This window comes from Protopterus annectens, chromosome 2.part2, assembly GCF_019279795.1.
Source record: "Protopterus annectens isolate FY-2018-M chromosome 2.part2, PAN1.0, whole genome shotgun sequence".
Classification (NCBI taxonomy): Eukaryota; Metazoa; Chordata; order Ceratodontiformes; family Protopteridae; genus Protopterus; species Protopterus annectens.
The window spans coordinates 1133534198-1133550538 of record NC_056730.1 but is presented as its reverse complement, the minus strand read 5'-3'; the positions used below and the strand labels follow the sequence as shown (position 1 = coordinate 1133550538).

Below are 16341 nucleotides of genomic sequence, written 5' to 3'. Positions count from 1 at the left end.
AGCAACATAAATTTGTGATACGTTGATTGTGTTATTTGTCTTTTTCCTAGGCAATGATTAGTAGAGTAAATGGGGAACCAGCTAGAAAGAAGAATGAAGAGGAACCACCAACTAGGCACAGGCTAATCCCTGTTGTGAGAAAGATTTATGAGTTCTACAATGCTCCTATAGTTAAGTTTTGGTTTTATACGGTAAGTGCACTCTGGAAGTTTACTCTTGCTGTTATACTTATCTCTTCTGCAGAAGCTTTTCAGCCAAGTAAGAAAAGAAGTCATGTGTCTCTCATAACATTTGAAGTATGAGTTAGGAAATTTCCAGAAACATATTTTCTGTTTTACGAGTGAAGCAAAATATTCTAAAGCAAAGTAAAATGTATATTCTACTGGCTACACGACATTTTCTGGTAACAAAATATTTGTACATTTTGTTCTTGTAATATTTGATTATTAAAGAAGTCTTAATAGGAGAGATTTGAAATAACATAGTTTTCATTACTGTGCATATAGCTATGTGGATTAGTCCATCCATAACTTATTTTTCCTGTTTTTGTACATGGGGTTGGGGTGTCACTTTAACAATGACAATCATCTACAGCCAAGGTTTACACAACCAGGTGGCTAGCCCTGCCATGGTATGTGCATTAGTCACAAACATATATTTTTCTTTTTTATTATTTTATTATTTTTTCCGTAAGACATACATTTGTAACCTACTATGCAGATATATAAATCATATAGTTGAAGTTTAACAGTCAAGTTGCCATTTTCTTAATTAATTTCTCATAACACTAAAGGCCACATTCAGAAAGTTTGCAGCATGGTGGATACATGGTATCCACCTTGCGGATGACTGCAAACTAAGTTCAATTTTTAAATCCCCAAATGATGTCAGTATAATCCAAGAGGGTCCTACACAGACTAATGACTGGTGTCTTAGTCACGGTCTCAAACTGAATGCAAAGAATTGCGTCATCATTCCCATCAGCAAAAACAATGTCCCTTTACACTATTAAATCAACAGCAATACTCTATAAGTACCCAAAAAGTGGTAAGGGATCTGGGATCACAAGTTAACTGTGACCTTAACTTTGACCACCATGTGTCTACTGTAGTAAGGAAAGCTTTCTCCATAGCACACTTGCTTAGTAAAGGCATCACTTTGAGAGCAAATGAGGTTATAACCCCTCTATACTCGGCACTAATCAGACCCATACTTGAGTATAAAGCCCCGTTCAGCATTTACTGTACAAAGCACATGCAGCAATTGGAGAGACCTCAGAGGTTTCTAGCAAAGAAGATGAAGGGACTCCAGCATGTGCCTTACAGACTGACTAAAGTCCCTGTCGCTATACTCTGTATTGTATAGACTTCTTAGGGGAGATTTATGCCTGGCTTACAGAGCAATCTCAGAACCAAACCTAATGAACTTGTTGTACATCCATAAATCAAATGGGACTAGAGCTGCCCTGTCCAGGGATCTAAATATGGTCTGTGACAAAAATAGGACATGCTGGAGGGACAGGTTTATTTTTCGGTGACTGTCACATCTTTGGAATAGGATACCAATTCAAATGAAACAGAACACCTCTATGACACTGTTCAAAAGGAACCTGGATGAGTGACTGGGGCACTATAAATTCTTGCCGGGGATAGCACCCGCAACCCTCCTGGACATGGGCGGTCATTACTAAATGCGATACTGCATGTTGACTAATCTAAGGTATTACATTGGGATAAAATGGCTAGGCTTGAAATGACCTATTTGCAATAAAACGATAGCCATACCATGGTACTTTAGCTTGATGATGAATGGCACAGTGGTCAGCCATCTCTGTGTCCATCCTAAATGCTAATTATGATTATGAGGATTGGGGTTGGAGATGGTAGAAACCTCTGCTAATTAGGTATGTGCTGACCCTGAAAATACCTGTGGTAAGGATGTTACACAGCCAGAAAATTCAAAAAATCACTCTGCTGCCTGAGGTACACTGGCCACCCATGTTAATAGGCACAACCAAAAGCCGATGCGCATCTATCATGTTAGATGTAAGTGTGGTAAAGTTCAGTGGGGGATATGTGTAAGTGTGGGGCTGCATGTTTGTGTCTGAAGAGTTATGAAGTTTAAGGTGAAGGTGTGTGTGTGTGTGTGTGTGTGTGTGTGTGTGTGTGTGTGTGTGTGTGTGTGTGTGTGTGTGTGTGTGTGTGTGTGTGTGTGTGTGTGTGTGTGTGTGTGTGTGTGTTTGTATGCATGATTGCGTGAATGTGTGTTTAGGAGAAAGGCTGTTATACCACCGCACTTCCCTATACTAAAGAAGAAATCCTGCCACATTGGGAGCACACTGGACAACAGTGATACTCTTTACATTGTGCCTTAAAGCACTTTAAAATAATAGAACTATGTTTTACAGCATAACAGACATTGGACAGAGGGAGATTAGACACATAACTCTTTATGTTGTGCCTTAAAGGCAGTTTAAAATATGACAGAAGAATGTTTGCAGTACAAAAGACTTTGGACAAAGGGAACACTAGACACCAAGGATACTCTGATATAGCATGCCCTAAAGATGCTTAAAAAGATTCATACCCTGTACCTGTGACACACCACCATTAGACACCAGGGATGCTTATGAACTATTACCTAACTTGTTGTGAATAATAAAAAAATAATAAAGTCAAAGTGGGGGGTTAGAACCTTCCACCCTTAGCTTGTTAAACAGGAGCATTAATCCACGATGCCAACGCATCAGTTAGTATGTTTTTTTTTTGTTGCTGTTGTTATCCAATAAAAAGTAGAAAACTTTAATTTGTGGAATTATTCACTGAATGCAATGGCCTTTGCATAAGAGGAGCAGCACACGTGTAAGAAGCAACTACAGGAATGTAGTCGGACCAGGTTTCCCAGTGTAGATTCTAAGTGTGCACACCTGAATAAATATGTGTAAGGTAAACAATGAGACATTATGATGGCAATGGTGGGAAATTTAAGCCTCAGTATAGCTAAACAAGAAGCCATTCTACGTGCATGGCATGCAATTTACATCACTAGTGTCAAAGCATGGAGGTGACAGTTTTTAGCTTGGAATGCATATTTTTTTACCCTTGCTTTTTTTAAAGAACTAGAAGAAGTGAAGACATGAATGTGTAAAATCACATTGACTAAAAGAAATTATATTATTTATTTAGTTAATTAGTGACATTTGTTTAACAGAAATGTCCAACTGGACGCAGGTGTCCTTTTTCAGTGAAGGCTCAGGGGAAAAGGTCCAAGGTGTCATATTTAATGCAATCAATATGTACTTTAATAAATTTTATAATGCAGTTTCAGTGAATACATAGCATAATAGTCAATATAATAAAATTTGGGTTGATATCCGCAAACATTACGTTTACAAGCACTGTACTGAGACTTTAAAAATAGAAGAGTGGTGTATAATATAGGTAGGAATAATTTAAGAAACACAATAAAGTGAGGTATTAGAGGAGATATTCAAGTTTGAGTGTTAACGGAGAAGTAGTGATGAAACAGTAATTTGGTTGTACTAATTAGAAGTATAGTAGTTTAAGAAGTAAAATAAAGTGAGATATTAGAAGAGGATAAGCAGGTTAAGTGATTTTAATGCTTTGGAGGGGAGGTATAAGAAAGATGATGAAGGGTGTTCGAGGGCTATATCCCAGACGAGGATTATACTCAATATGTCACTTAAAAACTAAAAAAAATACACAACTAAGAATAATTTTTCAAAACTTCTATTTAATCATCCTTGTTATTGTGAAAAATGAAATAAAATGCCACTATTTCTTCTTTGTTTTTCAAAATGAAGTGCATGGAAATGGAATAGCTGTAAAAGAGCTTTCACAAATTGGATGGTACCATTGGACAAAGAGTTTCAGTTATATTAAACCAACAGCACTCTATAAATTCTATTTTCGGAGAACCCTAAAAACTCTGTGTCTTTTATCTAGAATAATTTAGTTTCTAATTTAGAAGTTAGACAGTTATTTTCTTAACATTACCTATCGGTTAAATGCTTTATTTTCAAATCTCTGTGCAAGTTTTGCACTACTTGTACTTATTTGAAAACAAAAAATGTTTAACTTATGAATTTTAGATAAATACATTTCATTGTTTAACTTTAAATGTTTATGGAGAGTGCTTTACTTATAAGTTTAAAGGATTATGCATTTTTCTGGTTCTAACAGCTGTTTGGTATCCATACTATGAAGGGTAACTACTCAAAGCTAATTAGTATCATCTGAATATTTAAAGGCTTATGGTAAAGGTAAATAGAATGGTATTGTTCTAGTTTTGTCAGTTTTGACTAATTGGTGGCAGCATGCCATAGACTTGGAAAGGAAGGGTGCTGGAGGGATACCCCCCAGTAGATACTGTGTGAGTTTATTTGCAAAATACTTTAGATCAAGCTTTGATACAGTTGATAAGATTGCAGATAAATGTACTGGACTTAGTTGAAATTTTGGAGAGCCAGGGATTGCAAGCCTAAACTGAAGCTGTATTGTAAATATCATTTGTGTGCACCAGGGCTTGGCCATTACCTATTCCAACAGTGCACATTTACCATAGACCCTTAAGACTAATGTTTTTAGTTCAAGCGTAACAAACTGTAATTTTAAGTTATCACTATAAAAGGATACTTGTCCTTTAACTAGCATTAACAACACCAACAAATCTCTCAAAAAGTTAAACATAATACATCCATGGGCCCATATGGTGTACCCTCAGTATTAAGTAATAAGCTTATATCTATACCTTTGCCTCTCTGTCATTTTCAATAAACTCTTTTTACAGTCCCTCAAATGTAGAAGATGTCCAACATTGCACCCATATTAAAAAGGGCAAATCCATTTATGTTTTAAGGTATAGGCCTGTGTAAATGTGTTGACAGGTGCTTAGCAGAGCTTATACTTAATGAGAAAAATAGTCTTGCTATAATTGACTTACATCAAGATGGTTTTATCCAGAGTAGATCAGTTTTAACAAACCTTACTGAATTTTATAAACAGGTAACCATGGCCATGGATTTGGGTCTTTCACGTGGCACTATCTTTTCTGGATTTGGCTGAGGCCTTTGAGTCTACTTCTTATGTCTCTATTTCTAAGATACCATCTGATTTGGGTTACAATTCTTATATAATTAGTTGGATAAGGAGTTGGTTGCAAGACAGGAAATGGGGTAGTTGTCAAAGGTCATGCTTCCAATTTAAGTAAGGTAGTTAGAGGTTTACCCCAAGGTTCTGTTCTAGGGCAATTGCTATTTAATATAGTATGTCATATATTCCTTCATCCAAATTATTTTAGACGAATACACATGCAGATGACTGTAAGACAGGCTTTGTTGTATCAAACGAGAGGGATTTTCTGGAAATTAATAATATAATGTTTCCAAATGGACATCTCAAGTATGTATTCATTTTAGTAAAGACAAATACAAAGCCATATATTTTGGGAAGCCAAGTGCAAAACAAATGTCTGATTGTAGGAATTGATACTGGAATAGGTATGCTGTTACAAACACTTAGCTATTTATATTTCCAACAATTTTTCTTATACCATACACCTGCATCACACAGGTCGGGTTAGCCTTAAAAATATTTCTAATAACAATAATGCTGAAAGTTGATAAATGTTTACAAAATCTTTATTATACCAATACTGGAGCACACAGCCAGGGAAGTAGATAGAATATTTACAAAGAAGGTTTACTTAGAGAATATCTGATCTCTCTAATCACAATTGCCAAGAGACAGATGGAGAGTAACTTTACTCTACTCTTTGCACCATAGGTACTACAGAGGCAGAATGGGTCTGAGTTTTAAGGCTTTAAGGAATGAAGAATTAAGATTATTGTTAAACCTTGACATAGATAGTTGCATGACATTTTAAAGTGTGATATGTTGAAATTTTCTGTAGGTTTAAGCAGGAGTAAAAGGCAATCTTATATTAGTCAGATTTTGCTGATTTTATGAAATCATTTACCAATTATAGTTCAAGAGTCAGATAATTTAGACATGAGCTGTCCTTGCTACACATATATATATATATATATTTCTAGTTAATCACTGTATATTAATCAGATCAGACAATAGTAGTAGAAGTAGTGAACGCAAACTCGTCAAGTCAAAAAGTAATAATAGAAAATATATAATTCTACAGCATTACTAAGTATTCAAAAGTAATCCAAGCAAGGCAGGCAGTCTGTTTCCAGTCGAAAATCCTTTGTTAAGTACACAGACAAGCGATCCAAGTAAAACAAAAATAGAGTAATAATTTCCTCACAAGCTTTCTAAATATATATATATATATATATATATATATATATATATATATATACTTTTTATCAGGCATGGGAGTGGTTTATTGTGCTGTAAAACAAAGTGTTATTGGTACACATGTTAAATTCACATCCCTTCCCCATCAGTGTGACATTCGAGCTGGTCCTGCCCTACCTAGTAGCTGTCATAATAATATATAGCCCTAATGTACTTTAATGTTACATCTTATTTTATACAAGGCAATATACTACATGGCTGGAAATATATCAACCTGAGTTCATTTTGTGATCAAAAATTATATATAAATATATACATATACATTTTGTATGTAAAAATCAGTTTCTATTTTCATAACCTATTGTTAACAAAGATCGCTTTCGTCCTTCTAGACTTCTTCAGGTCTGTGTACAAGAACCCTAAAAACCTATATAATCGTATAATTAGTTAGTATGGTTATTACCATCATTTTGAATAAAGTGGAAAAAAGAGAACCAGAAAAAAATAAAAATAAAAAAAATTTGTATGATGATGGAAACAAAATATACACTTACATTTCAAATTGTCTGTGTACTTAATAAAGGATTTTCAACTGGAAACAGACTGCCTGCCTTGCTTGGATTACTTTCGAATACTTAGTAATGCTGTAGAATTATATATTTTCTATTATTACTTTTTGACTTGAGTTTACGTTCGCTACTTCTACTACTATTGTCTGATCTGATTAATATACAGTAATTAACTAGAAATATATGGACTGAAAATCTTCCACACAGAGAAGTTTCTTACACTGTTTTGTTTTTAGACCCACTACACTTTAGTGGGTTGTTCTGAGACTTCGGGGATACCACGGAGATTACTTATTTTTTGCTACACATATATACATACATACATACACACACACACACACACACACACACACACACACACACACACACACACACACACACACACACACACACACACTTATAGGTTAGCATTATTTATATGTTAAACGTCTCAGTAAATTGTAAAATAATGTAGCCATAACAATGATATGTATAATAAATGAAACACCAGGCTAACAAAACAGAAATAATGGGATTGCAGTGAAATTAGTGTACAACAGAATGTTTTAATCCACATGCATATAACGTATAGTGAAATACCAATAATGAACTGCAGCCATCAAATGCAAAATAACTATAACTGTGCTTCAACTAGAATTATCCATGGTATATATGTAGCAGCAAATAAGTACATACATCATGGTAACAGTACATGACAAATCTGGGTAAGAAAAAATTTTAGAAACAAAAACAGGCAATAATAACAAAATATTTTCATCTTCACATTATAAATCACGGCCTTTAAAAAATCAAGTTTACTATTTTGCTTCCTGTTATCCAAAACTAATATCTCCCCTACTATATAATTTTATAACTTACTTCATTGTATCTCTTGAACTCTTTACAAATCTTTCTGTACTGAAATGTAAGAACACTAAACTTCTTTACGTCTTCCTTTCTACAACATAAATCCATTCACTTCCTGCAAGAATTTAAAGCTGCCAGAACTGTACAGACTTATACTTATTGAGGGTAAATAATTTACTATATATACCTGTCATGTAAGTATGCTTATTTTTTTGTAAGAAATGTAGCTGTTGCTTTTCTGAGTACTGTCTGAAATTCACTTGTTAATAAAGATGTATTGTGATGGAACTTTTCTGTCCAGTGCCCAGTCAGACTTTCCTGGTCAACAAACACAATAAATAAACAAATAAATAAATAAATAAATAAAGTCTTCAAGCAATGCTCTCTGTTTAAAATAGGACATTTCTTGGGTAAGAACTGATATATTTGTAAAATATAAAATCTCATAGTTGGCAAGTTACATATTGCCCTTTTTTCTATACTGGAATCAATTGTTTTGCTCACTCTTCAATAAATTAAAGATAGAAAACAAATCATCTGTTACTCTCCTAAGAAGACACTAATGCATGCATGCCAAGCCTCAACATAAATTTTTGTTCTTTACCAAACTATTAAAATCATTTCATTAGTGATCCAAAAACTGAGAGTGCATTATGGTGTGAAGTGAAGCAGCTGTTATGAATGGTTTATGTAGTGCTTCCATACATCTTCCAAGTGTATGGGAAAAACAAGGTATAATAGGAAGTGTGTTGTAGAAGCATTGAAACACTGCTAAAGAGAACAAATGCAGACTTGATATCCTGTTTTATTTATTTATTTTTACATTTGTCGACCGGGTTGGTCCGACTGGGCTAAAATCCCTTTTTCGGTGGAGTCCCAAGGAAAAAAGCTCCAAAAGTTAGTCAAATATTATAGTATACAATTTAGTATAAAAAAGTGTAGTACAGTAAAGATTGATGAATGGAGCAGAACAGCTACAAAATCAGATATAGATTATTTTCAAATAAGTACATATAGCATAGCACATTTACCTCAGGAAATGCAGGACTAATGAAATACTTAACATATTGTATATCTCAGCTTTCTTGTCAAATAAATACAATTGTGCCAATCCATGTTTCAGAATATTACTTCTCTAGGCTTAGTCAGAATGAAACAATGGTAACCCTTGGGCTTTGTTGTTACACAGTTTAGGTGGACAATCTTTACTGAAGTCAGTGCTAAGTCAGTGATATATATGTAGGGGAGGCAGGCAGGTCAAAGCTCACAAGTGATTTGAATATTATGCTCCACATCTGTGAGGGTATGCTTAGACATTAAGCAGTACACTTCTGTAGGCTAAAACACTAAACAAAACAAAAAAGTATACGCAGAATATAGCTGACATATGATTTTCCCCTTAGATAAAAAGTTTCATTCCCTAACCATATAACAACATGGGACAAATCAACTAAATTCTACACAGTGGAAGGAATCAATAGTTTTGTATTTTCCATGTGTGCTTTTATGGACTTGCTCACAAATAACCCTGCATTTAAGGGACAGTCATTGATTTACTCAATTTATATTTATTTATATTTATAATTTTTATTTATTTAAAGTTACTCAGTTTTAGTACCTGTATGAGTTTTATTTTAAACTTATGAGCATAAACATGATGGCCCCTACATATTACATAAGATCTAGGAGGCAGGCCTTCAGTCACAGCGGTTGGTTGGTCATTCAAAATTTCCTGCAGTACTTTATATGGTGCATTGCCTTTTAATTAAGGTCTTCCAAAATCTCTGTCATTTTCAGTTTAGTTGTATGAGGCATGTTGTAGTGGGAGACAGTCTTTATCTCCTCTCCATCTTCATTTAGGATAGGAAAGCAACAGTCTTTAAATTTTGGGATAATGTCATTATGTCATTCTCCAGTATTTTTTGCCATTCACATGTTAATCAATAATATCCAAATATCTTTTAAGACTAAGTATTGTTTGCTTATTTGTTTTGGCACAGGACACACAAATACACACAACCAGTGGCTCCATGTACATCAAGGTTTGATGATTCATCAGTATCATTTACAATTAGGTAACAATCCATGGTAACGGCTTATGTGGATTTCTTAATTTTCCATGTACAGTGCTTTCTTTCACAAGTTAAGGGGTAACAATGCTTACAAGCCATCCAATACTTATACCATCAAAATGAATGTCCAACAAGGCATTATTTAGGGAATATCAAGCAGCACCCCTTATACAAAGTTGTCATTAATTTGCATACTGTTGTTCATAACTATATGATCACTGTAGGACTTCCATGTGCCAGTAAAACATTTGAAATCAGTTAAAAGACCATTGCACAAGCATATCAATTAAATGGAGTGTACAATTCTTTTAAAAGATTAATGCCAGCCAAGACATTATAATAAATGAGTGCAATCAATATAATGCTACAACTTTCTGGATTTTATCATAGCATCTGTTGACAGTGTAAGTTGTTGGTGCAGCAATGCAGTTTATGCATGTATACCTTGGCAAGCTCAGCTCAGCTGATTTTACAGGTAATATAAACTGCATCCACTATACTGTCAGGCCACATTCCAGATGTAACACTTGTCATGCATTATATCCTTTTCACACTGAGCTGATCGAAGGAAAGACACTGAGGAAACTCGGAGCTATAATATATAACATTAAGTATCCTGTTTTTTGTTTATTTTGTTCTTTATTTCTTTGTTATTTATAGCACTTTGTGTACTGTGTAGTTTCACTGTGTGTGAGGTATTAACTGGAAATCGTCCACTTTTATTAAGCATCTGTTGGGTTGTTTGTTTCTGATAACTTGTTGCAGTTAAACTCTTTTTTCTAGAAGCTCCTTTAGCTGTTTAAAACTTTCATTTAAAGGCTCACTGCTGCTTTTCAGCTGTGAGAAACATTTCTGCAGTTTGTTTCCCATCCCCCCTCCCTGTTGGTACAGTGTTTTTATAGTTGGTGGCTTTGCAGTTGCCCGCCCCAAGTGTAAATTTGATCTGGGACCCTCCTCCCAGTCTAGTGTCATTATCTCATTCTTCCCAGTACAGGGAGAACATTTGAGAAGGCCAATCAGCTTAGTTTCTGCTACTCATTTCTCTCTTTCCTTTCTCTCTTTCCACTTAAAAAAAAAAATCTTCTTTTACTGTATTTGTGTTTCTTCCTACTTTATTTTGCTTTTGTGTCATCTTAAAAGTACTCAATTGTATTTATTAATGCCTTGTGTAACTCATTCTAAGTCTTTTAGTTTAAGCACTTGGGCTTCAGACCAGTTGTTTTACATTAAGAAGGTTTGTGGTCTGCACTGTAGTGGCAGAACAGGTAGCTTACATCCTTCTAAGTTGGGAACTGCTGATTGAGGGCTCAGTGTCTGTTATTCTAAAAGCGTATTAATTCTGGTTTAAGCACTTGGGCTTCAGGCCAGTTATTTTACATTAAGAGGGTTCATGGTCTGCACTCTTGTGGGAGGAGAGGCTGGACTCTGACCTTCTGAGCTGGGAATTTCTGGTTAAAGGCTTATAGTGCCTGCATATTTGAACTGCTTCTTACTGAAATTGGTACACCTTGTTTGCTGTAGCATAGACTAGATCCAGGCCTGTTGAATCTAGCTTTGTTTGTATAACTTGAGCACTAATCCAGGCATTCTTTAAAGTATTCAATTGTATTTATTACTGCTTGGTAGTAACTTGATTAATTCATTTGGATTGGGTTGGATTTTATTCATAAAATTCTCGGCATTATAACGAGGAGAAAAAAATACATTCAAAGTTTTAGACACAAAACAAACACAAAGAAAAATTTTATAATATTAAACACAATAAAAGTAACACAAAAAAAGTACATATATAGGCTTTCCTTTTCAAAAAAAAGAAAAGGTGAATACAGAGACTATCAAATTTCTACAGTACAGTACACATCCAATTTTCTTAGGTAATTTGACAGGCATACAGGTAATTTCCATTAGAATTTACACAGGAATTCAAAATGAAACTAAGAATCTTCTCAGACAGTCAACAGTCATAGAAATTCAAATTTTCAACAGACAAAATTATAAAAATACAGACAGAAATAAATAAGTAAGATAAAGAAAAAAAAACAGTACTTCAAAATTTTTTTAAGTTTAAAAGAAAATTTTAGTCAGAGAATAGATTAAGAAGTAAAAAAGCAAGAATATAGGTAAGGGGAAAAATAGAAAAGTGCAGGAGAGGGTAAGGATGCAGTAGAGAGGAGAGAAATAGAGGTAATAAATCAAGTAGGGTTACAGCAAAAAGGAGCCAGGAGATTGTGTTTAGATAATGTTTTGGCCAAGAGCAAATGTAGGTGAAGTTTGGCCAAAGATTTCTGTAGGAAGTTGATTCCAATTGAGTAATTTGCTGTATTCTAATATAGAGGATTCTGTTTGATATTTTATTGGAAGTAGTGGGGTTTATTGGAATATATAGGGTTTTATTTGGGTTTAAGGTGTTTTTTTTATAGGGTTTAGGGTGTTGTGGGGGTTGGGTGTTTTTTCTGGTGCTAAGAGTATTGTATAAGGGTTATTGAACTCCAAGTATTGAATAGGGTGGAGTAGCGGCCAGTAATGTTAGGGAGGTTCAGGTTCCAGCAGTGATGTGTTTGGGCGAAGTGTTATTTGTTTGCGCAGGTTGTTGTTGGCATGTTGTTAATTTATTGATGTTATGTTTAGAATGGGGATGCATATGGAGAGTATAGATAAGATATGTTCTGGCTATGGTAGTTCTTGCTTCAGGAGTTAAGATTTGATTCTTTAGAAAGAGAAGAATTTTTTTAGAGAAATTAATTTTTGGTTGTTTGCTTTTATGAAAGAGTGAATTTTAAAAAGGTTTTCGATAGTAACTCGATGGTAACTCCTAGAAGTTTTTTTGTTAGGTGGTGAGAGAAAGGGTGCCATTGCTAGAAGTAAGTGTGAAACTAATAGGGTGTGTGGAGTGTGGGGTGAGGTAGAGAAGTTTAGGTTTTCTTGGTATTTGGAGAAAGGCAGTGATTGGAGAACCATTTTGGTATGAAAGTTTTTGATTGGTGAGGAGAGGAGTGGAGGTTGGGTTGTGGCAGAGCAGATGATGTATCATCAGCGCACTGAATGCACAAGCAGTTAGTGGGGTGGCTAGATACAGGTCGTTAATAAAGATGGAAAATAAAGAGGACCTAAGATGGAGCTCCCTACTAAAGAAGTGGTAGGGGGTAGTTCGAGAGAGAAGGGTTTGTTGTTGTTCCATAAAAACAGTTTGTTTAGGATTCTGAAGATAGAAAGGAAAAAAATTATAGAGAGAGAAGAGAGAGAGAGAGAGATTTTAAACAATAGGAGGGTTGTTGGTGATTCACCATGTCAAAGGCTTTGAAAAGAATACAAAGAAAGCAGAAGATTGTTATTTGTATTTATATTAATATTTAATGGAGTCTATGAATAAGGCTGTCATGGTGCTATGGCTAGGACGGGGGCCATGTAACATGTTAGCAAGTAGCTAGAAGGTTATTAGATAGGAAAGCTGTTAAGCTGTTTGTTTCTCCATTATTTTTCAATAGGAGATATAGCAGAGCTAGGTGATAGTTATATACTCAAATGAAATGAATTGCCCTTTGAAGGAGGATGAGATGTGGGAGATTTTCAGAGTGAGAGTATATTCTTTCTTTTATCTGTCTGGTGATGTTGATTAGAATAGAATTAGGGTAGCAGCTTTAGCAGCTGCTGGAGATATTCCGCTGGCAATTTGTCAGTGAGGGGGTTGAGTTTTTGAGTCTGAAGTAAACCTAGTAAAGGGGGGGCTTTGTTGTTTGTTGGTTGGTTGTATGGTTGAAGTAAAAGAAGTTATTGGATGCGTTAGCTGTTTGGAGGGGAGAGTCAGGGCGGGAGCCTAGTGGGTTGGGCGTTTCAACCTTGCAGATGAATTATTAGGGTGTTGTGTAAGATGAGTTTTGTGCCTAATGATGTATGTGAGAGAGTGTAAGGTCATCATCTGGGAGGGTACCTGTTGAATACATTTGTTGGGGGACTATTAGTCAAGATCAGTCGAAATGGTTTCTTTGTTATTGTTTTTATTTGTTCTAACACAACAGTTTTATTTTTTTAGCAGGCTGAGAACTACTAAGAAATACTGCTAATGTAATGGCTTAGCTCTCATAAAACATACAAGTAGAACTCAAAATGTATCTTGTTTAGTTTTACATACTGATTTCCTTCTTTTTCCTGTATAGATGGAGTGGTAGCCACAGACTGCAGATTTGCTTGAGTGTGCTCCTGCTCTAGTGTAGCTATCATTCTAAGTCTTTTGGATTAAGCACTTGGGCTTCAGACCAGTTGTTTTACATTAGGAAGGTTTGTGGCCTGCACTGTAGTGGCAGGACAGGTAGCTTACATCCTTCTAAGTTGGGAACTGCTGATTGAGGGCTCAGTGTCTGTTATTCTAAAAGTGTATTAGTTCTGGTTTAAGCACTTGGGCTTCAGGCCAGTTATTTTACATTAAGAAGGTTTGTGGTCTGCACTCTTGTGGGAGGAGAGGCTAGACTCTGCCCTTCTGAGCTGGGAATTTCTGGTTAAAGGCTTATAGTGCCTGCATATTTGAACTGTTTCTTATTGAAATTGGTACACCTTGTTTGCTGTAGCATAGACTAGATCCAGGCCTGCTGAATCTAGCTTTGTTTGTATGCTTGTTGTTTGTTTTCTTGTTATTTCCCTGAAATGCTAATTCCACCTAAAACGCAGTTTTTCAGTGCTTCTGTGGATCCCTAGTGATATCTGCATTGCTTACTGTACTTATTTCCTTGTTTCACTTGAAAGAAAGTTAATGTTTGCCATTTTTGCATTTAAGTTACCTGTAACACATTGCATTTAAGTTACCTGGCACTTGCTCACTAAGTCAGCACTAAAAAATTAAAAGCACTACACCCTCACAAACTCCCCTTGAGTACCTTGTTCCCCATTGGCCCTTTTTTTCAATTATAAAGGAATTCCCAATACTATTCTAGCATGTCCAAAGGTCAGTTGTCAATCTCCTCTCCGGTTCAGCTGGTGAATCTGGGAATCTTGAGGCAATATTACAACTGCCTCATGTACACTGACAACCCTCTCCTCCTCCCAACAAATTCCAACACATGTGACAGATGCAACCATATAGCCAAACTGGAGGCTAAGCTCTCTCAACTCATTACTGGCGTAACCAGTCAGGAGGAAAAGGAAACCACACTCACTACAATTCCAGTCTCACATAGACCTACCACGACAGCAAACCAAACACATAAACACACAAAAACATACTCGGAGGCTCTAAATAAAAATCTGCCTAAGCAGCAGAGACCTCCAAAGCAGACACCCAAGCAACCGCTACCCCAAAACAAAACACGTGCAACACATAGCTCACAAAGCCAGTGTGCTGAACAGTCACAGCCCTTAAGACTAAACAACACACCTGATACACTTGTAATAGGTGACTCTATCGTTAGGCACACTGACGTCCTGCTCACCAGGCTGAACAAGGAGAAGGTCATGGTGAGCTGCCTGTCGGGCGCAAGGATCCGCCACATAACACAAGCACTCAGGTCACTCCAAGGCAAGTACAAATATGACTCAGTCATTGTCCATGCTGGTGTGAATGACCTGAGATGTACCTCCCTGGACTACATGAAAAGAGACATAGAGGAGCATGTAGCCCAGGCCGGTATGACCCTGACCTTGAGTAGCATCTTACCCTCATCAAGAATGATGCCACAATATGAAGACAAGATGATCAATTTCAACAATTGGCTTAAGTATTGGTGTCATTCAAAGGGGATCCAATGCCTGTCAGCCTGGGATGACATGCTCGACAAGCCACGATGCTTCTCTAGGGACGGCTTACACCTGTCACCCCTGGGCTTTCGGATATTGGCAAAGGCTCTTGCTACCCCCATAGTGCCTTTTTTAGGCAAGGCTCAAAAGACAAACCCACCTCCATAGGTATCACAAGGGATAACAAACTAAGAGTAATGCCACTCAACGCCAGAAGTCTAAACCTCAAGATGCATGCACTCGAAACTCTCCTTAGCATGGAGAACATCGATATCTGTGCAGTTACAGAAACCTGGTTCAAGGCTCCCGATAGAACTCCAGCAATACCAGGTTATACCTCATACCATGCTTTTCAGCCCCAAAACTTGGACAGAACCACAAAAGGAGGGGGAGTATCAATATTCATCAAAGATACCCACACCTCCAGGTTGGTGGCACAGCACGAAGCATCAAAGACTATCCATGTGCAACTAACAGTGGGTAAAACTGCCTTCCAGTTTATAGACTGCTACAGACCACCCTCCCAAACCCAGGAACCCCACTTGGACTTCCTGAGAACACTGGAAAATATGAAGGTCTCTCCAAACACCATTATATTGGGCGACTTCAGCTACCCAAACATAGACTGGGAGCATTACTCTAGCTCCAACACCCTAGCCCAAAGGTTCCTAGAATTTATAAACTCAAATGCTATGGAACAACTTGTTACCACTTCCACAAGAGGGGAAAACATACTGGACCTGATCATCACCAACATGGGGACTCTATGCTCCAGACCAGAAGTGTATCCCTCACTGGTAAGATCAGACCATAAACTAATCTCACTGGATACTCACATCC

The 16341-nt window shown here is 36.4% G+C and overlaps 1 protein-coding gene across 6 annotated transcripts in view; it reads left to right on the top strand.

Moving 5' to 3' along the window:
* TRPM3 (transient receptor potential cation channel subfamily M member 3) overlaps positions 1–16341 on the top strand; it is a 2946644-nt gene that overhangs the window by 2662771 nt on the left and 267532 nt on the right. For all 6 annotated transcript variants that reach the window (XM_044064372.1, XM_044064373.1, XM_044064374.1 and 3 more), the window contains one exon: positions 51–191. In XM_044064372.1, coding sequence (XP_043920307.1) covers positions 51–191 — 141 coding nt within the window. The remainder of the gene's footprint in view (positions 1–50; positions 192–16341) is intronic.